Genomic DNA, 25,440 nt, shown 5'->3' on the forward strand with positions numbered 1-25,440 from the left:
CACCCAGGTCTTACCTAGTGTGCGTAGACATAGTAAATACTACGGGAATATGTATTCCCAAGGTGCCTTCCCCTTCCCCCCTGGGAACAAAAATAGAATAATTACTAACGTAAAGTGAACAATTTCAATAATCAAAAGTCCTTTTGATATGCACATACGTCTGCAGGACCGGCTACAAAATGCTTCACAACAATTATACAGACCAACAACAAAACACACCAAGAAGCCCTCTCTCCTAACAAAGGAACACTGGCTTTTATCCAGCTGGGGAAGGAGTTTGTAATTGCCGACAGTTGTATCTCCTGACGAGAGGGCGGGGTCAGAGCTCCAATCTGAAATGGGGCCGACCAATCAGCTGCTTTGGACTTCAGGAAGCCATTTCCTGAAATACACACATACATAAACCCAAAACACAGAAACTGGGGAATGTAACATCACTGGGGCTACAATCCAGGACCTATATACTAGGCGGTGTCAGAGGAAGGCCCCAAAAATCGTCAAAGACGCCAGTCACCCAAGTAATAGACAGTTCCCTCTGCTACTGCATGGCAAACGGTACTGGAGCGCCAAGTCTAGGTCTAAAAGGCTCCTTAACAGCTTCTACCCCCAAGCCATAAGACTGCTGAACAATTAATCAAACGGCCACCCAGACTATTTACATTGATCCCCCCCTGTTTTTACACTGCTGCTACTCGATGTTTATCATCCATGTGTAGTCACTTTACCCCTACCTCAGTGTACAAATTACCTTGACTACCCTGTACATTGATTCAGTACGGGCTTTTAAGTAAGCATTTCACGGTAAGATCCACACCTGTTGTAGTCGGCACATGTGACAAATAAAATTTGATAAAACTCTTTAATTAACATGCCTCAACTTTATACTGTAATAACACCAGTTCATGATAAATTCATGTTAAATTCTGTAAGTATAAAACACTATTGTTGTGAAAACATGTCAAAATGCCTTCATATCTTAACATGTTATCTGCTTGCTCGCACACTATTACAGTGATTTTGTGAGGGGGATTTCAGAAGTGGGACAAACCTAAAGTGCAAAAGTTATAATTAAATTAAAATGTAAGTATTACCAATTTCTGTTCTAAGATGCTCCTAAAGAGCAAATAAATCACCCCCCCCCCCCCCCTTGTGAATCCCCTCCATTACACCATCCACCCAAGTGCACAAAATACTAAAGATTACTTCTAAATATCTGCCAACAAGTTATTACCAACTAATTTCAAAAGTACATTTGTTTTAATCATGGTCACATGGGGGCCCCATATCTGAATTTTGCATGTACTTTTACACAGAGGAATTGATCCCACACATTATTGCACACACACACACATTCCCAGGTAGCACAATAAATACCAACCTAGTTATTTTATTTAGAATGATCCTAAAACATCTCCTGAATGCAAGGATTAAAATGAAACTAGAATCTAAATACATCTAAAGGCATACGGGTCTTCATTTCCACCTCCTCTCCTGAAATAAGAATAATTTATCATAATATACTGTAAGCATCTACACAATCATTTATCAATCCATGCTTTTTTAGAGTTTCAAAAATACACACATTTTGCTCTATGGTGGTAAATAGTGCTTTTTCAGACATGAACTGAATTAAATGACAGGGTCAGTTCATAAATGAAAGCAATAAAAATTAGCAATATTGGACAATAGCAATAAAATATTTTCCAGACTTCAGTGACTTATGACAAAGCTTCAAGCACTTGACCTAAATGCCCCTCAAATAAGGCGACTCATAACCACAGACGCTGTAGTCCATCCAGACCATATCACATTGCAGCTAGTCCAAGTAACAGTCAACAGGCCATGTCAAATCACTTGGCTGAACACAAACAGAACTTGGAAATCATGTCCAGCCCATCAGAACCATTGTTGCATAGAAACCACAGTTCAATAGGATCACTTTAAAAAAAGAAAATTTATTTGAAAGCCGAAGTATAGGATCCTTTCTTGCGCAGAATATCTGAATTAAGTTGAATGGTGGTCCAGTCTGCAGCTAACAGGCACTGCCAGTCCAGAGCACTGCAACAAGGGGAAACACAGGTTTCCATTTCAAAGCAGCACCCTGAAACAGCAAACAATAAGCACTCAATTCATTGGTACCCAACACCCAGATACACAATGTGAGACCAACAATGTGCTCAAGTGTCCCGTTACTGTATTTAATGGATGCCCTTTCAATCAATGAACACGTGGGTTGAATGTTCTTAGGTGTAGAAAAGTTGCTATTCACTTGGTCCAGGGTTGCATTCCGACCCTTTACCCTTCTACCTAAAGTGTACACTTGCTTACACACCCTCGTGGAGTTAAAAGCATTGGATTAGTGTAAGCATGGGCTAGGGAGTTTCCCTTTTACACCAGTCCATTCCTTCTGACATCCATAAGGGGTGAAAGAGTCCACACTTCAGAGAGAAGGGGAGAGAATCAGACTACAGCACTAGCCTGCACCTCCATGTTATGTAGAAGTGCAGTACAGAGCCCATGTGTGTAGTTCTACAGAATCAGATCAATAGGAGATGAACTAAGAATGTCAATAATAAACAATTATTTGATTAAATTCTGTAAAACATTCATTGGCCACTCAATAAGGCTACAGGGACACTCCAAATCACCCCCCTTTATATCCATGGCGACAACGGACTGTTCCATTTAGGACGCATGAATTAGGAGATCGGATTGACATTTAAACTAAATCTGTTATTCCATCTGAAACAGAGGAGTCCTTCTCATAACTGAACAGCCTTGCAGACCTAGCACACTTTTAAGTCAAATGTTTAGTTAGCATGGATTAATTATGAGTTTAGGTGGGACTGTTTGATGATGTCATATATAATTAATCCCTGTGTAACTTCTCCAGCTCTGGGAAGACTGCTCAATGGCCCGCTATACTATATGACTATATAACCGATCGCTGCAGCTGTACATAGTCTATTGGTAAATAGCCCACCCATTTTCACCTACCTCATCCCCATACTGTTTTTATACTGTTTTTTTTATTTTTATTTATTTATTTACCTTTCTGCTCTTTTGCACACCAATATCTCTACCTGTACATGACCATCTGATCATTTATCACCCCAGTGTTAATCTGCAAAATTGTATTATTCGCCTACCTCCTCATGCCTTTTGCACACATTGTATATAGACTGCCCATTTTTTTTCCTACTGTGTTATTGACTTGTTAATTGCTTACTCCATGTGTAACTCTGTGTTGTCTGTTCACACTGCTATGCTTTATCTTGGCCAGGTCGCAGTTGCAAATGAGAACTTGTTCTCAACTAGCCTACCTGGTTAAATAAAGGTGAAATAAAAAAATATTAAAAAAAATGACTCATCCAACTTCATAGATACTGAGAACAATGAACCCTCCAACCCCAATCAGTTCAATCACTTCTAGTTGGGCCCTTTCTCAATGTTATCATAGAATTCTCAATTTAACATTTCATTTCATTTTACCATTGTTATGGGTAACATCAAAACAATTGAGATTAAAAACTAAATAATATTGAAGAATTGCCTCTAAACAAGGATATATTTGAGAAAGATCTTGTTTTGTACTCAGTGTGACGTTTGATCATCTTGGATGTATATTACCTGTATCAGGCCGATTTAGTGTTGTGCAACTGAAAACCTCCTGTGTGCAATGACTCCACATATTGCAGAGCACTTTGCATAGAGGTCAAGCAGTAGCCCTCCTCTCCAATCAGATACCTGAGATAGAGAAGAACTGTTAGAACTCTCTGCACCATCGTTGTACAATTTACAGACAGATCAATAAAAGAAAATCAACATACAGTGGGGCAAAAAAGTATTTAGTCAACCAATTGTGCAAGTTCTCCCACTTAAAAAGATGAGGACTGTAATTTATCACAAATACACTTCAACTATGACAGACAAAATGAGAAAAAAATCCAGAAAATCATTAATTTATTTGCAAATTATGGTGGAAAATAAGTATTTGGTCTCTCACAGACCTGTAACTTCTTCTTTAAGAGGCTCCTCTGTCCTCCACTCGTTACCTGTATTAATGGCACCTGTTTGAACTTGTTATCAGTATAAAAGACACCTGTCCACAACCTCAAACAGTCACACTCCAAACTCCACTATGGCCAAGACCAAAGAGCTGTCAAAGGACACCAGAAACAAAATTGTAGACCTGCACCAGGCTGGGAAGACTGAATCTGCAATAGGTAAGCAGCTTGGTTTGAAGATATCAACTGTGGGAGCAATTATTAGGAAATGGAAGACATACAAGACCGCTGATAATCTCCCTCGATATGGGGCTCCACGCAAGATCTCACCCCGTGGGATCAAAATGATCACAAGAACGGTGAGCAAAAATTCCAGAACCACACGGGGGGACCTAGTGAATGACCTGCAGAGAGCTGGGACCCAAAACATCACTGCTCTAGAGGAGATCTGCATGGAGGAACGGGCCAAAAGACCAGCAACAGTGTGTGAAAACCTTGTGAAGACTTACAGAAAACGTTTGACCTCTGTCATTGCCAACAAAGGGTATATAACAAAGTATTGAGATAAACTTCTGTTATTGACCAAATACTTATTTTCCACCATAATTTGCAAATAAATTCATTAAAAATCCTACAATGTGATTTTCTGGATTTTTTTTCTCATTTTGTCTGTCATAGTTGAAGTGTACCTATGATGAAAATTACAGGCCTCTCATCTTTTTGAGTGGGAGAACTTGCACAATTGGTGGCTGACTAAATACTTTTTTGCCCCACTGTAACCTCATCATCATTGTAGTGATTGAATACCAACACCTGATATGTTATTCATGTTGCCCTTAACAACAAATCAACGCTCACATCATTTCCTTCTGAGGATTACCATAAAGATGGTTTTATGCAACAACTTCCCTCCTCATATCAGACCATTCCATGACTAAACGGTCCAGTAAAACAAGTGTTTTTTTCCCGGCCCATCTGTATATAAAAAGGGGAGGGAAGAGCAGATTTGTGGGGAGGATAAAAAGGCAGGACAGTAAGCAGGGTGGAGGTTTTCATAAGGGAGCAGTGAAAGGCCTGAGCCTCAAGTCAACTCTGGGTGACCTTAAGCTAATGAGACCAAGACACGAGAGCAACTCATGCCAGGGCTGTGTGTGTGAGAGTGAGCGAGTGAGAGATCGAAAGATATCTATCCATAAGCTTCTATGGTGGGGGTGGGCCGGGGGCACGTGCTTTTATAGGCATGTAAATAACATCACCCCATCCTCTTTACTTTTTGACGTGTCATTCTGGAAATCACAGCAATAATTCCTACATGGGGGGCCCGCCTCTGTAGGGCCTTGGACCCAGTGAGCCCAGCCTTCCCTACACTCTGCTCTTCCAAACCACTGAGCTGTATAAACATCAAGTAGGCTTTTATTTGTATTTTTATTGGAAAGGAAAACCAAAGCAGAATATCCCCACATTCCTTTATCACTGCCAATCTAACCAGCCTATTAAAGGCTGTTTTTACTAAGATAAATAGAGCTCTCGGGTGTGGTCTGAGCTGACACGCAAAGGGAAACTGATACAGACTAAGCCAGAGGTTGACAGTCTCCAGAGTTGAGATTGGAGGGGGAGAGGTACAATGGAGTCGGGGACATGTTTTCTGTGAGGTGAACTTTAAAAGTGTGTATGTAAGTTGGAGACCTACCCTTCATGAATGAACTCCTCCAGGACAGCACACTCTGACACCAGCTGAGGCAGCTCACAGTGCAGAGCCACATAGGAGAGGATGGGCAACAAGTCATCTGCCCCACTAACAAAGAAACAGAGAAGAAATCAAATAATATTTGAAATGGTTGTGTTAGAATTAAATTGTTAAAAAATATATATATAATCTGTTGTGGTACACATTTTCACGAATTATAATATCTCCACTGGTCCAGTGACCCTTATTAAATCACCCATCAACCGCAATCACAGACTTCTTTGCGTGAGAAGGTGGATGACTGTCCCTTTACTGACCCAGCCAGAGGTAACCAAATCCCTGGCATGCAAGTTAAAGAGGCGTGGACCGTGTCATATAACCCCAGAGAGCCAGGGCTCACACTTCACACCCATAATCAAAACCAAAAATAATAATGATATTTTTTTTTTAAATCACACCCTCCTTAACTGTAAATACGCAGAGACACATACATTCCTAGAACCTTCAAATTAGTGTCTATAAATTCCAGTTTTATCATAAATATCAAATGCAGGGTCAAACATGAAGCGTCATAATGCAACCAGTCATAGACAAAGTTGACATATTTAAAAAGACATTACAGTGTTCTGAAAAATCTTAGAAAAACATTTTTGATATTGAAAAAGACAAAGTGAAGAGAGATGTAGGAGTGTGAGGGAAAAAAATAAATTGAAATGGGAGTTGGTTCAGACAAAAGAGGATAGAGGACAAAATGAGCCCCCACCTAGTCAGAAACAAAAGAAAGAATGAGACGAACAATGAATGAGGAAGTTGGCTGCAGACTGTGTGTGTATGTAAAAAGGAAACTAAGGTGACAAGAAAAAAGGGAAAATGGATTGATAATGTTCACACATGCGTACTGCATTCATACTTTCATGTGAACACAATAGAAAGTAATTAGTGAGAATAATGGTCACATTGAAGCCATTCATTCTACAGTCCCAAACCGACTCCTCAGAATAGGAAGCACTTCTTTCAATAGTGTGGGCAACATTTTTCTTAAAGTGAAACACACTGAACATTAAGAAGCAATGGAGAAAAGATATTACCCCCTAAAATGGAAACTGTTGGATACAGTATGCCATGTTCAAAACCAAACATCACAAACACCCCAAAATATCTTGACGAGACCTAGCTGACTAAACTCCACTCCATGCTGAAGGAAGTTCCTGATGAACTCCACCAACAGAGTGGAGCAGAGACCAGGCTTTGTGGAATTCAGCTCCGACTACATCGATACAAGGAGACAGATACAGAGCATGAGCTTTTCTCTGAATGCCCCTAAAACATGAATATGAGACAGAGAAAATGAGAGGGCCAGAGATTTGTTTTGTTGGGCGTGGGAGTATAGAATTGGAGCCCACAATCCTCTAACAGTTTAGTTTTAAAGGCGCCTTGTATAAGCTCATGCAATGGGCTACGATGCAGACAGTCATTTACTGGGTGTCATTTAGGTAGCTTGTGGACTGGCTCTTAAATGTTTGTGATCTACCTCATCAGTTTCCTGTCTACACTGGCAAGCCTCATTAAATCCTCAAGTAGCAGACCCCCAAATCAAGCAAACAACCCAGTAAACTTCCTCACTATATTACTCGCCCCCAACCCCAACCTCAAGCATGCCTTAGCGTCTACGCTCTGTATTCCCTTCAGATGGTCTCTGATCTATAGCCCTTTCTGCTACTCAGTAGAGCTGCTTTCCCTCCCACGGCTCCTATGCCAGCTGGGACCTGCCAGGGTAAGTTCCAGACAAGGCGACCCACTTTGAGGGTCGCCCAGGATGAGGCACTCTGCAGGGGGCGGTGATCCTTGGCCAGACCCCTACTGCGTCTGGCCTTAGTGAGCCCTGATGAAGTCTGACAAGTCGACCACTGACTGAGGCAAGAGGTCCTAAATTATATTAGGATACCCCCCCCTCCCAAAAAAAGATTCTGTACCATAAGTCCTAGTCTTTATAAAGCACAGAAGAATGAGGGGAAAAAACATTGAAATATAAATAACACTATTTGAAATGTGTGCGAGTCAGTGTGAGAAAGAGAGAGAGAGAAATCAGCATGATCCAGCACGTGATCATGTTCATAAAAGCAATGTTGCAGTATTAGACTCACATGGCTGCTGTTTTGGAATCCGCCTCATGAAGGCAGCAGTAGTCCTCAGCACAAGCACAGATCAGACGCAATGTCCGAACTGCAACAGAACAGAAAGCAAAAACAAAAGGTGACTAATAGATAGGGATATGGAAAACATCAATTACATTACACAATTAGACCAAACAAGTCAATTTAGCTTCCAGCCTGTCTAAAATAAAGTGTACTGGATGTTATTTTGCCAGAGAGACATGGACCCCCCCCCCCCCCATTTCATTCATTCAGCACAATAAACAGTGGTGCTAGTAGAGATCAAATGCTTCCCCTGTATGAGCAATGTTAAGAACACTTCCCACACTATCATTGTCCAGTGAGGGTTAAGGGGTTCACTCACCAATGCACTCCAGCTTTTTCTGGGGACAGCAATCTCTACACAGCAAGCGAAGCTCCTGCACTGCTGATTCATAGGGGTAGGAACCATGCAGCACAACATGGTCTTGGGGGTACAGTTTTGATGCGACACCAACGTCACCAGGTGAGGCGTCCTGATACAGCCTCATACTGGACTCAAAGGACAGCTCCGCTCTCTGTGGACCTTCCTGCATAGTCCAGGACACACAAAGATACAAGGGGTTACCCATGAATAATCAACAGGTTTTGTGACATGACTGACAGCAGCTGTCATACTTAACTACTTTCTAAGTGGACATTAGACTGAATAGATCAACTAACGGTTGCACAACAAACTTGTAACAGGTCTAGAAATCATCTCACTAAACTGATAGCATAAATCAACAAGAGGAGAAGAGGGAACAGCTTCTACTTGTAGCCTACTGACGCCATCTACTGACTACTGCCTAGCATCCGACTCATTCTGCATACAAGGAGGTTTCAATCATCATCAGCATCATCACAAAATATGTCAATGTGATCAGAGCAGCAAAATACATAGTGTTGGACTGGGTTTTAGTATGTTGGACATAAAAATTTAAGCAGTCATATAAGCACCGACTGTAAATTAAAAGACTAGAAAATTGTAAAAAAGCTAAACGAGGGGTTAAGACCTGAAGCTGCTTTACCTGAAGAGGGTCAACAGAGGGCTCCAGATGGGAGTGAAGAAGGCTTCCTCTATGCTGGCCACACACAGGTCCTTAGAATTGGCTGTGTTCAGACACTCAAATGAGAGCAGACACAGAGACAGCAGTTGATCTGGAACACAAACAAATATGTTTATAATTTCTTCTATATATTTTACATTAGAGAACACATTTCCTGTCAAAGTGAGGTTTACCAATGGCAATATGGATGTCCTTCACTATAGCCTTCAGGTGCTTTTTGAGAGCATGCATCTCCAAGTCCTGAACGAGGAACTCCTGATCTAACTGTGATGGTTCAAAGATCATGTCAGGGTCCCAATGAGAGGGGTCCCGGTCCATCTGTGTCAGGAACTGCTCCATATCCTCAAACAAATTCTCCCTGTCCAGAGTATGGGGAACATCACTATCCAACTCTGCCTCATTGGCATTGTGGTCATGGGAGGAGGAGATATTGAGAGAGGCATCGGAGGACAGACTGTGACCTGTGCCAGATTTTGAAACGTTCTGATGAGAGTCTGAGATCAACAAGCTCTGAGTGCTGCGGGAGGGTTTCATGGGCAGGGCAGGACTTGCAGGTAGACTCTTGCTCACGATTGGATAAAGCCTGTTGTAAACTCTGTACTGGAGCCTTTTCAGTAGCTTAATCACAGGGTGGTCTGGACAGCTAGGATACACAGAGCACACAACAAGTTACTCCTCTATTGAAATGGAAATTAAGTAAAGTTTGGCAAAATATGACTGCCTTGTGCTGCCTCGTTTTCAGTACCTGAGAAGACATGAAACAAGGCCGGTGACCAAAGTGGCATCATCAGGATTTTTCTTGAGTTTCGCTTTCCAAAGCTTGGGCCAGTCCTGTAAGTCAAACACATACACAGTATGAGGACACAACTCGACAACAGTCACTTAGCCAATAACCTTATCATTCCCTGAAAACACTGAAGTTCACTTATCAACACAAAGGCTTGTCAAGTTGTTACTGAACTCTGAACTCACATGATCTTGTTCATATTCCAAAATATTTGTGTACAGAACACGTTGTTCCTGTTCTTCTCCATTAATTGTTCCAGACGCAGCAAACCTCCTGCATACAGCACAGACAGATTACTAATCTGATATATGGATGTAACTGGAGCTCAGCTCCAAGCACCATTCATTGACTTTCATTCATGGGTGGATTGAGTGGTCAATGAAGGGAAATCGTTTGGAAATATTCTATACTTAACTGCAAGCACACAAGTATCAGCTTTCTGTTCTGATTCTAATCCCTACACAGTTATACTTCCGACATTTCTTATGCTGTTAGCCTGTAAGGCCATACAACTGTGAGGCTTGTACTGTGATGTGTAACGAGCTCTACTGTCTAGGTGGATGAATGTTCACCTGTTGGCCTCCTCCTGCAGCCTTAGTCTCCTTTCCTCCATCTTCCTTTGGAGCTTCACAGACATTAAGGAAATCTTCCCAAATGTCCACTGGCTCTAAACATAAATAGCAGCTCACCCCAAAGCTATATGCCTACAACCATGGACAACCAACAGCATTCATTATCTCAGAAGGTGTTTACCTTTAAAACACCAATAGGTCGATCACTATAATAGATGATGTAACCCTTTAGGCTACTCCTTGCATGGTCTGCGGGGGTGTCCGGTACACCAGTGCATGAGGTGTCTGGGTTGTGTGTTCCAAGGATCACACGTAGGGATCCTTGAACCAAGATACCATCATTTGGATCCTGGTCTTACTCAAGTGGACAGTCTTACCCAATAACCCCTAGACTTATATAATAATAATAAGCTAACCCCGAAAGTCTAGACTGACGAGTCGATAACTCACACCAAATTCTTCCGCTGCTCTGTCATTCGCTACAAACTTTAGTCTGAGACTGCCATCATTGAAATCGTGTTTGTGATGACGAGGGGCGTTGTACAAAACAAAGTCATCAGCGATTGGATCTTCTCTAACCAGTCATAGTATCAAAGCCAATGACAATGTCAAACTGCTGCTTTCCCCACGTGTGTTCTGGCTCCGGCCCAACCCACAAATCAGACGGTCCCGACTGTGTTCGTATTCGATGAAGGGTCGGGGAGGTACTCAGATCCAGACTCACTGCAGAGAAGAAACTAACGTCCGTGGCCTAGTGTTTGGCTGGAGCAAGGACTGGTAGCCAGGCAACTGAAAGTCCACATTAAATATCAGAAACAAAGGATACAGCATCTTGCCTGGCCTTGGCAATAATCAGGTTCTCCATCATCTGCCTCTGAAGAGAGAGAGTCTGAAAGAAAATGTATAAATATTTAGGATTTCTAAACCCTTTCTAGAGATGTTAAAAGCATGCATGTCAGATATCTCACACACAATGTAATTAGTAAATAAGAAAAGCAATATTTTCCAGGAGGCAGAATTCTTGTTGAAAGGTAAAGATAAGTTATCACCTCAACACTAGAACCAGTATTAGCCTGAGGTCGGCTAACTGCTGACCGATTGCATTATATATGGCTTATCAGGGTCTGAACAATGAAACGTCATAGTTTAAGGGTTGTCATTGATTGCACTCGAGTAGGCTACTGGAGAACTAACCACCCTGCGAGTATATACGAGGAAGTCTGTGCTACATCTCTTAGTGTGCATAACGCATCATTGGAACAATTAAAGTACATGGATATAAAAAGTACAAAAGTATGTGGACATCTGTTCGTCATTAATATGGAGTTGGTCCCCCCTTTGCTGCTATAACAGCCTCCCTGTTCTGGGAAGGCTTTCCACAAGATGTTGGAACATTGCTGCGGGGACTTGTTTCCATTCAGCCACAAGAGCATTAGTGAGGTCGGGCACTGATGTTGGGCGATTAGGCCTGGCTTGTATTCGGTGTTCCAATTCATCCCATGTTTAATGGGGTTGAGGTCAGGGCTCTTTGCAGTCAAGTTCTTCCACACCTATCTTGACAAACCATTTCTGTATGGACCTGGCTTTGTGCACAGGGGCATTGTCATGCTAAAACAGGAAAGGGCTTTCCCCAAACTTGGAAGCACAGAATCGTAGGAAGCACATAATCGTCTAGAATGTCATTGTATTCTGATTTCCCTTCACTGGAACTAAGGGCCTAGCCCCGAAACATAAAAAACAGCCCCAGACCATCATTCCTCATCCACCAAACATTACAGTTGGTACTATGCATTCGGGCAGGTAGTGTTCTCTTGGCATTTTCCAAACCCAGATTCATCCCTTGAACTGCCATATGGTGAAGCTTGATTCATCAATCCAGAGAACACTTTTCCACTGCTACAGAGTCAACACTTCTCCCGACGAACAGTTATTGTGCTGACGATGCTTTCAGATGCAGTTTTTTGGTAGTACCGAGGACAGACTATTTTTATGCGCCATGAGCGTCAGCTCTCGGCGGTCCCGTTCTGTGAGCTTGTGGCCTACCACAATTGCAATTCTGTAGATCATCACATTCTTCACCAGCCTATTGATTTCATATGAACAAACATGACTTTTGCAATTTCGTCACAGCAACGGCTTTCAAACGCTTTCACTGCGTATCTTACATATCCCAGCTTCACGAGTAGGCAGATACTTCTTCAAACATCAGTAAAACCGATTTACTATCCTCCATTTTTTACAAGGTTTAGTCGACATGCTTTAACCACTCCTGGAATCTTCTGTGTAAGATAACTAATCACAATGTCCAACAAGACTCCAGATATGAAACCTTTAAAAAATAAATAAAATAAAAAAGTTTTTGTTTTGTTTTTTGAAAAAGGTAGTATCCTGTTTCTCAGTGTCATGGCTGAACAAGGACAATATACATCTAGATGGTTTGTCTATGTATCAGCAGGACGGAACGGCGGCGCCGTGTAAGCTCAAGGGGGAGGTGTGTCTTTGTTAACAACAATTGGTGCACAACCTCTAATATTAAGGACTTCTCGAGGTTCTGCTTGCCTGAGCTAGAATACCTCATCAAATGAAATGTATTTATAAAGCCCTTCGTACATCAGCTGAGATCTCAAAGTGCTGTACAGAAACCCAGCCTAAAACCCCAAACAGCAAGCAATGCAGGTGTAGAAGCACGGTGGCTAGGAAAAACTCCCTAGAAAGGCCAAAACCTAGGAAGAAACCTAGAGAGGAACCAGGCTATGAGGGGTGGCCAGTCCTCTTCTGGCTGTGCCGGGTGGAGATAACGGAACATGGCCAAGATGTTCAAATGTTCATAAATGACCAGCATGGTCAAATAATATTAATCACAGTAGTTGTCGAGGGTGCAGCAAGTCAACACCTCAGGAGTAAATGTCAGTTGGCTTTTCATAGCCGATCATTAAGAGTATCTCTACCACTCCTGCTGTCTCTAGTGAGTTAAAAACAGCAGGTCTGGGACAGGTAGCACGTCTGGTGAACAGGTCAGGGTTCCATAGCCGCAGGCAGAACAGTTGAAACTGGAGCAGCAGCACGGCCAGGTGGACTGGGGACAGCAAGGAGTCATCATGCCAGGTAGTCCTGAGGCATGGTCTTCATAAGCTGTGGACCACACTATTTACCAAGAGTTTATATATATTTTTCGTAGCTGTCTATTTACCACCACAAACCGATGTTGGCGCACTCAACGAGCTGTATAGGGCAATAAGCAAACAAGAAAATACTCATCCAAAAGGCGACACTCTTGGTGGCCGGTGATTTTAATGCATGAAAACTGAAATCTGTCTTACCTAATTTCTACCAGCATGTCAGCTGTGTAACTAGAGGTGGGAAAAAATAAAATAATAAAATAAAAATAAAACTTGTAGGTCACCTTTACTCAACAGACAAAAACGCATACAAAGCTCTCCCTTGTTTTCCATTTGGCAAATCTGACCATAACGCTATCCTCCTGATTCCTGGTTACAAGAAACGAAAATTAAAAAACAGGAAGTACCAGTGACATGCTCAATATGGAAGTGGTCCGATGGAGCGGATGCTAAACTACAGGACTGTTTCACTAGCACCAGGATTCATCTGATGGCATTGAGGAGTTAACCACACCAGTCTTCATTAATAAGTGCATCGACGACGTCGTCCCTAAAGTGACCGTACGTACATATCCGAACCAGAAGCCATGGATTACAGGCAACATTCGTACTGTGCTAAAAGGCTAGAGATGCCGCTTTCAAGGAGCGGCACACTAATCCGGATGCTTATAAGAAATCTCGCTACGACCTCCGACGAACCATCAAACAGGCGAAGCTTCAATACAGGACTAAGATCAAATCCTAATACATCGGCTCTGACACTTGTCAGATGTGGCAGGCCTTGCAAACTATCACAGATTTCAAAAGGGAAAGCCAGCCACGAGCTGCCCAGAGACGTGAGCCTACCAGACAAGCTAAATGCCTTTATGCTCACTTCGAGGCAAGCAACACTGAACCAATTGAGAGCACCAGCTGTCAGACGACTGTGTGATCAAGTTCTCCGTAGCCGATGTGAGTAAGACCATTAAAACAGGTTAACATCACAAGGCCCAGGGACAGACTGATAACCAGGACACGTACTCAGAGCGTCTTCACTGACATTTTCAATCTCTCCCTGACCCAGTCTGTAGTACCTACATGTTTAAAGCAGACCACCATAGTGCCGGTGCCGAAGAACACCAAGGGAACCTGTCTAAATGACTATCACCCCGATGTACTCACATCTGTAGCCATAAAATGCTTTGAAAGGCTGGTCATGGCATCAACACCATAATCCCAGACACCCTGGACCTACCGGTACTCCAATTCGCATATCACCGAAACGGATCCACAGATGAAGCTCTCGCGATTGTACTCCACACTGCCCTTTCCCACCTGGACAAGAGAAACACCTATGTAAGAATGCTGTTAATTGACTAAAGCTCAGCGTTCAACACCATAGTGCCCTCCAAGTTCATCACAAAGCTAAGGATCCAGGGACTGATCACCTCCCTCTGAAACTGGATCCTGGACTTCCTAACAGGCCGCAAACAGGTGGTGAGGGTAGGCAACAACACATCCTTCATGCGTAGTCCCCTCCTGTACTCCTTGTCCACCCACGACTGCGTAGCAGTTCAAGACTCCAACACCATCATTAAGTTTGCTGACAACATGACGGTGGTAGGCCTGATCACCAACGATGATGGGAGCCTATAGGGAGTAGGTCAGAGCCCTGGCAGTGTGGTGCCAGGACAACAACCTCTCCCTCAACATCAGCAAGACAAAGGAGCTGATCGTGGACTACAGGATACGGAGGGCTGAGCACGCCCCCATTCAGATCAACAGAGCTGTTGTGGAGCGGGTCGAGAGCTTCAAGTTCCTCTGTGTCCATGTCCCTAAGGATCTAGCATGGTCCACACACACCAACGTAGTCGTGAAGAGGGAACGACAGCGCCTCTTCTCCCTCAGGAAGTTGAAAAGATTTGGCATGGTCCCTCGGATCCTTAAAAAGTTCTACGGCTGCACCATTGAGAGCATCTTGGCTGGCTGCATCATCGTGTGGCATGGCATCTGCATGGCATCGACCGCAAGGCACTACAGAGGGTAGTGCGTATTGCCCAGTACATCACTGGGGCCAAGCTCCCTGTCATCCAGAACCCCTATACCAGACGGTGTCAGAGGAAGGCCCTAAAATATTTCCAAGACTCCAGCCACCCTACTCATCACATACACTACTCCTGCTACTGTTAATTTTCTGTTATTGTGGACTATTCACTTTATTCCTAGTTGTACAGTACCAGTAAAAAGTTGACACGCCTGCTCATTTCAGGGTTTTTAACTTTTTCTGTTTTCTACATTGTAGAATAATAGTGAAGACATCAAAACTATGAAATAACACATATGGAATCATGTAGTAACTAAAAAAAGAAAGAAAAAAAAGTGTTAAACAAATCTAAATATATTTTATTTGAGATTCTTCAAAGTAACCAACCGTTGCCTTGATGACAGCTTTGCACACAGATGTCTACACTATTATTTTACAATGTAGTTACTTTAAATATTTTTGTATGCTAATTTCTTTCATATTTTCTCTCTTTTTATCAAATATTTAGAACATACAATATACTTGCAGTGAAGCCGCTCAACAACTACATCACATTAGTCATCTAATCAAATCAAATTGTATTTGTCACATACACATGGTTAGCAATGTTAATGCGAGTGTAGCGAAATGCTTGTGCTTCTAGTTCCGACAATGCAGTAATAACCAACAAGTAATCTAACTAACAATTCCAAAACTACTGTCTTATACACAGTGTAAGGGGATAAAGAATATGTACATAAAGATATATGAATGAGTGATGGTACAAAGCAGCATAGGCAAGATACAGTAGATGGTATCGAGTACAGTATATACATATGAGATGAGTATGTAAACAAAGTGGCATAGTTAAAGTGGCTAGTGATACATGTGTACACAAGATGCATAAGGATGCAGTAGATGATATAGAGTACAGTATATACGTATGCATATAAGATGTATAATGTAGGGTATGTAACATTATATAAGGTAGCATTGTTTAAAGTGGCTAGTGATATATTTTACATCATTTCCCATCAATTCTCATTATTAAAGTGGCTGGAGTTGAGTCAGTGTCAGTGTCAGTGTGTTGGCAGCAGCCACTCAATGTTAGTGGTGGCTGTTTAACAGTCTGATGGCCTTGAGATAGAAGCTGTTTTTCAGTCTCTCGGTCCCAGCTTTGATGCACCTGTACTGACCTTGCCTTCTGGATGATAGCGGGGTGAACAGGCAGTGGCTCAGGTGGTTGTTGTCCTTGATGATCTTTATGGCCTTCCTGTAACATCGGGTGGTGTAGGTGTCCTAGAGGGCAGGTAGTTTGCCCCCGGTGATGCGTTGTGCAGACCTCACTACCCTCTGGAGAGCCTTACGGTTGTGGGCGGAGCAGTTGCCGTACCAGGCAGTGATACAGCCCGCCAGGATGCTCTCGATTGTGCATCTGTAGAAGTTTGTGAGTGCTTTTGGTGACAAGCCGAATTTCTTCAGCCTCCTGAGGTTGAAGAGGCGCTGCTGCGCCTTCTTCACGATGCTGTCTGTGTGAGTGGACCAATTCAGTTTGTCTGTGATGTGTATGCCGAGGAACTTAAAACTTGCTACCCTCTCCACTACTGTTCCATCGATGTGGATAGGGGGGTGTTCCCTCTGCTTTTTCCTGAAGTCCACAATCATCTCCTTAGTTTTGTTGACGTTGAGTGTGAGGTTCTTTTCCTGACACCACACTCCGAGGGCCCTCACCTCCTCCCTGTAGGCCGTCTAGTCGTTGTAGACTCGCATCCGGAGTGACACACAGAAGCAACAAGGGTCAATGCCCTGCTCAAGGGCACATCGACGGATCTCCCACAAGTTCAAAAATGGGGATCCGAATCAGCGATCCATCGGCCACTGGCCCAAGCTCCCAACCGCCAGCCCTCCAAGATTCCCACCCCCACAGTTCCTCAAGAGCTGCCCCTCAACCATCCAAGACCCCCCCCCCCCCCCCCGATAATGTTTTTTTTAAATATACATAATTCCATTCCCCACCCCGAAGACCCCCCAAATGTACCAAAAACGAACAAAAGACAAAGAGAAAGGAAAACAACAATGCAAAAAACTTGTCCAAACTTTTGACTGGTACTGTATGTACATATCTATTCAATTACCTTGTACCCCTGCACATCCTGACTCAGTACTGGTACCCTGTGTATGTAGCCAAGTTATCGTTACTCATTGTTTATGTATTATTACTTTTCTAATATTTCTCTCTGTCTGCATTGTTGGGAAGGGCCCGTAAGTCTACACCCATTGTTTACGAAGCATGTGACAAGTAAAATTGGATTTGATTGAGCCGAAAATAAAAGCTCTCCATTTCAGATTCTGATCATTTATAGAGCTACAATGCCTTCTCCTCCTCCTCTTTTGAGACAAAGAAAATCAAAACAAAACCACTCCTGGTCCCTCTGACTACCTTTCTTAATGCCTCCTTTAACATATTTGTGACCTCAAATTGATCGTTGTTGACGAATTGCACTCCCACCAGAAACCGAAGTCCTCCAGTCTTCCATTCATTCTCAATTAATTAATTCAATCGCGCAGCATCAGAATCAACCTGCACTTCCACCATTTTACCTCCTGAGCTCTTGTTGGGTCCATCTTTGATTTGATACCAACATCAGGTACTCAAGTGTGTGTGTGCCCGTGCACAATATGTGCAGTGAATATAACAGCTGTGTGGATTTCACAACCTTTCTTCTTTACTTTGGATGACATTTCAATTGTGATAAATTGAGGGTACTTGTTAGTAAACGGGTTAGTAAGTTTAATACTGTGTGTCATATTACAGTAGAACAAAGCTAAAAAGAAAGTTTGTAATATCCACACAGACGTTATATCCACTACATAAAAGTTTGACACACACACAAACTTTGTTCAACTGAATATGGTGTGTGGTGTCTGTTTGGTATAAGTGACATCATAACACACAAACACTGACCAGAGAAGTCTTCTGTGTCCGGGCCTGAGCAGGGGGCAGTCGGGCCAGACGAGCTTCACAATTTGCTTTCAACTTCTGGTTCAACCGTGATGCCTCCTCTATGGGTGTAAGCTCCCTTTCATATACACAAAAACATACAGAAATATTTAGCCACATCTTACCAAAGGTTTAAAAAGTATCAAGACTACAACAAGGGTGGGCACACTATGTGCATTTCAGTTCTGCAGTATTAAAATACTCTGCACTATCCAAGTCTGTTTTTAAGTAATTCATTTTTTAAAAACATAATATACACTGTGTACAAAACATGACGCCTCTTTCCATGACAGACTGACCAGGTAACTCCAAGTGAAAGCTATATTCCCTTGATGTCACTTGTTAAATCCACTTCAACCAATGTAGATGAAAGGGAGGAGACAAGTTAAAGAAGGATTTTTAAGCCTTGAGACAGTGCCTTCGGAAAGTATTCTGACCCCTCGACTTTGCACATTTTGTTATGTTACAGCCTTGTTCTAAAATGTAATAAATAGTTTCTCCCTCATTCTACACACAATACACCATAATGATGAAGCAAAAACAGGTTTGGAAATGTTGGCTAATTTATATTAAAATTCTAATTAAATACATTTCCATAAGTATTCAGGCCCACTTTGTTGAAGCAACGATCACAGCCTCAAGTCTTCTTGGCAAACCTGTATTTGAAGAGTTTCTCCCATTCTTCTCTGCAGATCCTCTCAAGCTCTGTCAGGTTGGATGGGGAGCGCGGCTGCACATCTATTTAAGTCACTCCAGAGATGTTTGATCAGGTTCAAGTCCGAGCTCTGGCTGGGTCATCAAGGACATTCAGAGACTTTTCCCGAAACCACTCCTGCCTTGTTTTGGCTGTGTGCATAGGGTGGTTGTCCAGTTGGAAGGTGAACCTTCACCCCAGTCTGAGGTCCTGAGCACTCTGGAGCAGGTTTTCATCAAGGACTTTTTGGCAAACTCCAAGCGGGTTGTCATGTCCCTTTTACTGAGGATTGGTTTCTGTCTGGCCACTCTACTATAAAGGCCTGATTGGTGTGCTGCAGAGATGGTTGTCCTTCTGGAAGGTTCTCCCATCTCCACAGAGGAACTCTAGAGCTCTACCAGAGTGACCATCGAGTTGTTAGTCACTTCCTTGACCAAGGCCCTTCTCCCCCGATTGCTCAGTTTGGCCCGGGAGGCCAGTTCTAGGATCAGTCTTGGTGATTCCAAACTTCTTCCATTTAAGAATGATGGAGGCCACTGCGTTCTTGGGGACATTCAATGCTGCAGAAATGTTTTGGTACCCTTCCCCAGATCTGTGCCTCGACAATATCCTGTCTCAGAGCTCGATGGACAATTCCTTCAACCTCATGGCTTGGTTTTTGCTCAGACATACACTGTCAACTGTAGGACCTTATATTGACAGGTGTGTGCCTTTCCAAATCATGTCCAATCAATTGAATTTACCACAGTAGAACTGCAATCAAGTTTTGAAACATCTCAAGGATGATCAATCGAAACAGGACGCACCTGGGCTCAATTTCGAGTCTCATAGCAAAAGGTCTGGATACTTATGTAAATTAGATGATGTTTTTCATTTGTAATATATTTGCAAATAAAATACCAAAAGCTGTTTTCGCTTTGCCATTATGTGGTATTGTGTGTAGATTGCTGAGTTTTTTTTTTTTCATTTTAGAATAAGGCTGTAATGTAACAAAATGTGGAAAAAGGGAAGGGGTCTGAATAGTCAGCCGTTTCCCATGTGTATCAAGAATGATCCAACACCCAAAGGACATCCAGCCAACTTAACACAACTGTGGGAAGCATTGGAGTCAACAATGGCCAGCATCCCTGTGGAACGCTTGACACCTTGTGGAGTCCATACCCCGACGAATTGAGGCTGTTATGAGGGAAAAGGAGGGTGCAACTCAATATTAGGAAGGTGTTCCTACTGTTTTGTGCACTCCGTGTATCTGCAATAATAGTGGAATTTTATTCACAAAACAAATATTTTGGACCGATACAAAATTGCATTCTGATGGTACAGCCTTCCTATTTGACAACAAAAGATGTTGTCAAATGGGAAAGCTGCACCCTCCCTTCAGTGTCTCACAGAGACTTGGTAATCTCCTCAGGAGCAGAATCAACAATGGTAGACTTGGGTAGTAGAATTCGCTCTGCCATTTCCTGGTTTGAATAATGTCAGTTTGTGACAAAACAAGCAAGTATAGTGTAGAGAATCATTGTACATCTAAACCGATGTGAAACATATTTTAAATAACCAAAAATATTATATTTTCAGATGTTTGAAACTGGTGTTCAAAACCGAGAGTAAAAAGATGCAAACGTGGTGGAGGGGAGTAAAGCTAGGAAGGGGAGAATTGTTTGAATTCAGGCTGTTGTTGCAATTCGCTTAGTTTCCACAAGGGGGCCACATTCTACATGTAGATTACTTAATCACCTGCCTCTTTCACAATGTAAAAAAGTTCTACATTGACAACCATTCTCCAATTGACTTCTGATGAAGGCGTCTCATGAATACTGTAAACAGAGTCCTTCTGCTGTCACTGAAGGGCTATTTATATTTCCCATTTGCACCCCGATTGTTTAGTCCTCAGTTTCTATGATAACTCACTTCCTGGTGTCCTGTGACTCCACTGTCTGCAACCTCTGGAAGACTTCTGGGGGCAGGAAGAGGGAGACCACCCCTCCACCCTCAGAGAGAACTCTGCGGTGTCCAGGCCTGGGGTTATATTTAGGCCCCGAGTCAATAATCTTCTCTTGTGGTTGTGGCAAAACTGGAGGAGGGACAGGAGGATGATACATTCTGGGAAAAAGTCATATGAAAAACGTAGCAAAATTTGAGGATAAATATATTTACCAATCTTTCCAGGGTTTACTGCAACAGATGGGGCTACGGCTGTGGTCAGGCTGAGTGCTGCTGAGTTGGTTGGTGTGGTGGTGGAAGAGGGAGGGGTTTCATCGCTCTTTCCTACGAAGGACTTGACTCTCTCCAAACACTGCTCAGCTAGCCTCAACATCTTTTCCACCTCTACTGCTACCATCTCCTCCACCTCTGGGTGAGGAAAGAGAAAATAAAATAGAAGTTAGTGAAGAAATGATCAATAAACACAGCCATTAAGATGTAGTTGCAGTCCCATCTTGAAAGCATCACAACAACTCTCATTTACAGAGCACATCTTGAATGAAAGGAGATGTATGAATTGTCCTTTATTTAGTTTTGCATAATGGAATATAGTCCAGGTCTCATCTTACTCCTTGATTCAGCATCCTCCAGAAGTGCGTGGGAGATGAAATTGATACTCCTCAAGTATTCACAGTAAGCTTCCTAGAGAGAAAAAGTCAGCTGTAAACTTCCAACCGTTGAAACATAATAGCATAAAAACATATAGATAGAACATTATCACATAATACCAACAGGGCATTAAAACATATAGATAGAACATTATCACATAATACCAACAGGGCAACTACCGTAACAAATGATATCGCAGGAGTTACTTTTTTTAATTTTACAGTGATGACAGTAAAAAAAAATGTTACATGTTGCCACTGCAGAGAAGGGTGTGATTGCAGCCCGCAATTACCTGTGCAGTTCGATCCACCATAATCATTTTGCAGACCATAATTAATCTACTTACATTTAAATTATATTACTATATACTATATTATAATTTCCGACATTTGGTCGGGCATTTATTTGTCAACTATAGTGTGATACATGCAGCGTCTCTTTTGTCATAACTTGTTGGCCTAGAACAGTGGTTCCCAAACTTTTTATAGTCCCGTACCCCTTCAAACATTCTACGTCCAGCTGCGTACCCCCTCTAGCACCAGGGTGAGCGCACTCAAATGTTTTTTTTACCAACATTGCCGGCCTGCCACACACACACTATACGATACATTTATTAAACATAAGAATGAGGGTGAGTTTGTCATCACAACCCGGCTCGTGGGAAGTGACGAAGAGCTCTTATAGGACCAGGTAACAAAAAATAATCAATAATTTTGCTCTTTATTTAACCATCTTACATATAAAACCTTATTGGTTCATCGGAAATTGTGAATAACTCACTACAGGTTAATGAGAAGGGTGTGCTTGAAAGGATGCACATAACTCTGCAATGTTGGGTTGTATTGGAGAGAGTCTCAGTCTTAAATCATTTTCCACACACAGTCTGTGCCTGTATTTGGTTGTCATGCGAGAATCCACTCTCACATAGGTACGTGGTTGCAAAGGGCATCAGTGTCTTAACAGTACGATTTGCAAAGGCAGGATACTCTGAGCGCAGCCCAATCCAGAAATCTGGCAGTGTCTTCTGATTAAATTCAATTGTCACAGAACCCCTTGTTGCAATTTCGATGAGGCATAATTGCGCACCCAACTCACTCAGGTGTGTCGCTATGTCACATTTGACATTGTCCGTCAAATGAATTCATTTGCACACACAGAAAAAAAAAATCATACAATGATGGAAATACCTGTGTGTTGTCCTTGTTAATGCAGACAGAGAAGAGCTCCAACTTCTTAATCATAGCCTCAATTTTGTCCCACACATTGAATATAGTTGCGGAGAGTCCCTGTAATCCTAGATTCAGATCATTCAGGCAAGAAAAAATATCACCCAGATAGGCCCGTCGTGTGAGAAACTCGTCATCATGCAAGCGGTCAGACAAGTGAAAATGGTCAGTAAAGAAAACGTTAAGCTCATCTTTCAATTTAAAAAAAAACCATGCGTTATATGGTCGGTGCCTATAGTGCAGTGCAGACAATACACAAGAGTTCAGGGGTCTTGCTTTAACAAAGTTAACCACTTTCACTGTAGTGTCCAAAACATCTTTCAAGCATTCCCTTGGCAGCAAGAGCCTCTCAGTGGAAGCTGCAGTGTACCCAAGTGGTGTCGGGAGCAACTGCTTGCACACGCGTTACCACTTCACTATGTATCCCTGTCATGGCTCCCGACGCCACTTGGGTACACTGCAGCATCCGCCGAGAGGCTCTTGCTGCCAAGGGAATGCCTGACAGCTTGTTTGAAAATGTGAAGAAAACTATTTAAAATTTTTAATGGGTATCACATTTTTATTTGGCGTACCCCAATAGCATTGCACGTACCCGTACCCCAGTTTGGGAATACCTGCCCTAGAAGACTAAATAAAGTAGCGCTCACCAGAATAATGTCTAACATCGATAGAATGAATGCATTAGTAATCTATAGTTAACACCATTAACACCAGTGAAGTGGTCTGTTTAGTTTAGGGACTGGGGAGAAAACACAATAATTTCAAAATAGTAGAAAGATTATTCCTGTACAAAATCTTATCCATTTGACTGGTTTTATAGAAATTGCAAAGCGGAGAAAAATTACAAGACATTTCTGATAAGAATGCAGTTCATCTTGGGTGCATATTTTGTGGTTGAAATACTGTCTGCCGTTTCAAAGATAACACATTACCCTCGCATTCGCATTGTCGCAAGAGATGCTGAAAGAAAGAAATCATATTTCTCCACTCCTTTTCCTGAGACAAAATACATTTTTGTTGTATAATTTCGCTGTAAGAAATGCATAATTCTGCAGGAGCTAATAATATATTACGCTACATGTCAGGTTAAAGGCCTACAGTCAGTGTCCATATTTCTGTTACTATTCCATTTAACCCATATACAGTGCATTCGGAATGTATTCAGACCCCTTGACTTTTCCCACATTGTTTCGTTACAGCCTTATTCTGACAAGGATTAAATTGTTATTTTTGTCATCAATCTACACTCAATACACCATAATGACATACCTTTTTATCATCTTTACAAATGTATTAAAAATTAAAAACGGAAATATCACATTTACATAAGTATTCATACCCTTTACTCAGTACTTTGTTGAAGCACCTTCGGCAGTGATCACAGCCTCAAGTCTTCTTGGGTATGACGCTACAATCTTGGCACACCTGCATTTGGGGAGTTTCTCCCATTCTTCTCTGCAGATCCTCTCTAGTTCTGTCAGGTTGGATGGGGAGCCTCGCAAAACAGCTATTTTCAGGTCTCTCCAGCGATGTTCGATCGGGTTCAAGTCCGGTCTCTGGCTGGGCCACTCAAGGACATTCAGAGACGTGTCCCAATGCCACTCCATTGTCTTGGCTGTATGCTTAGGGTCGTTGTCCTGTTGGAAGGTGAACCTTCATCCCAGTCTGAGGTCCTGAGTGCTTTGGAGCAGGTTTTCATCAAGGATATCTCTGTACCTTGCGCTGTTCATCTTTGCCTCAATCCTGACTAGTCTCCCAGTCCCTGCCGCTGAAAATCATCCCCACAGGATGACATTGCCACCACCATGCTTCACCGGAGGGATAGTGCCAGGTTTCCTCCAAGCGTGACATTTGGCATTCAGGCCAAAAAGTTTAACCTTGGTTTCATCAGACCAGAGAACCTTGTTTCTCATGGTCTGAGAGTCCTTTAGGAAAACTCCAAGCGGGCTGTCATGTGCCTTTTACTGTGGAATGTCTTCTGCCTGGCCACCATAAAGGCCTGATTGGTGAAGTGCTGCAGAGATGGTTGTCCTTCTAGAAAGTTCTCCCATCTCCACAGAGGAACTCTGGTCACCCTGACAGAGCTCCATCGGGTTGTTGGTCACCTCCCTGACCAAGGGAAGTGACCAAGAAAAATGTATGAAGAAAATAAAAGTTTGTATACATTTTTGAATAAGGCTGTAACATAACAAAATGTCTAAAAGGGATCTGAAAACTTTCCGAATGCACTGTACTTATGAGGAATATTATGTTCATGGATACAGAGATAATCATGAGCAGGATATCAAAGGTGCATGCAAACAGCTTATCCCGAATAAGCGGGATATGAGCTACTATCCGGAATACTGTGTGCATGTAAACGCGGTCACTGAGTGCTAGCTAGAGCTGCAGAAACATTACACAGACAGGAGACGGGGTGACCCCGGTACTAGCTAGCTAGGACACCGGTAGACAGTGTCCTTCACCACCAGCTATGCACTGCTTTCCCGCAGTTTTGTTAACGTTACATGCT

At 42.5% G+C, this 25,440-nt stretch overlaps 1 protein-coding gene across 1 annotated transcript in view; it reads right to left on the reverse strand.

The window, feature by feature from the left end:
* Positions 1-1,351: 1,351 nt before the first annotated feature.
* The window catches only part of LOC115134349 (VPS9 domain-containing protein 1), a 28,755-nt gene continuing 4,666 nt past the window's right edge, over positions 1,352-25,440 (reverse strand). Inside the window, 16 exon segments of the mRNA XM_029668203.2 lie at positions 1,352-2,101; positions 3,631-3,747; positions 5,698-5,802; positions 7,839-7,917; positions 8,212-8,400; positions 8,403-8,416; positions 8,897-9,026; positions 9,109-9,578; positions 9,681-9,766; positions 9,908-9,995; positions 10,295-10,347; positions 11,121-11,183; positions 18,381-18,495; positions 21,022-21,184; positions 21,268-21,462; positions 21,663-21,735. Coding sequence (XP_029524063.2) covers positions 3,636-3,747; positions 5,698-5,802; positions 7,839-7,917; positions 8,212-8,400; positions 8,403-8,416; positions 8,897-9,026; positions 9,109-9,578; positions 9,681-9,766; positions 9,908-9,995; positions 10,295-10,347; positions 11,121-11,183; positions 18,381-18,495; positions 21,022-21,184; positions 21,268-21,462; positions 21,663-21,735 — 1,935 coding nt within the window. The 3' untranslated portion in view covers positions 1,352-2,101; positions 3,631-3,635.

The sequence above is a fragment of the Oncorhynchus nerka genome, linkage group LG9a, assembly GCF_034236695.1.
Source record: "Oncorhynchus nerka isolate Pitt River linkage group LG9a, Oner_Uvic_2.0, whole genome shotgun sequence".
Classification (NCBI taxonomy): Eukaryota; Metazoa; Chordata; class Actinopteri; order Salmoniformes; family Salmonidae; genus Oncorhynchus; species Oncorhynchus nerka.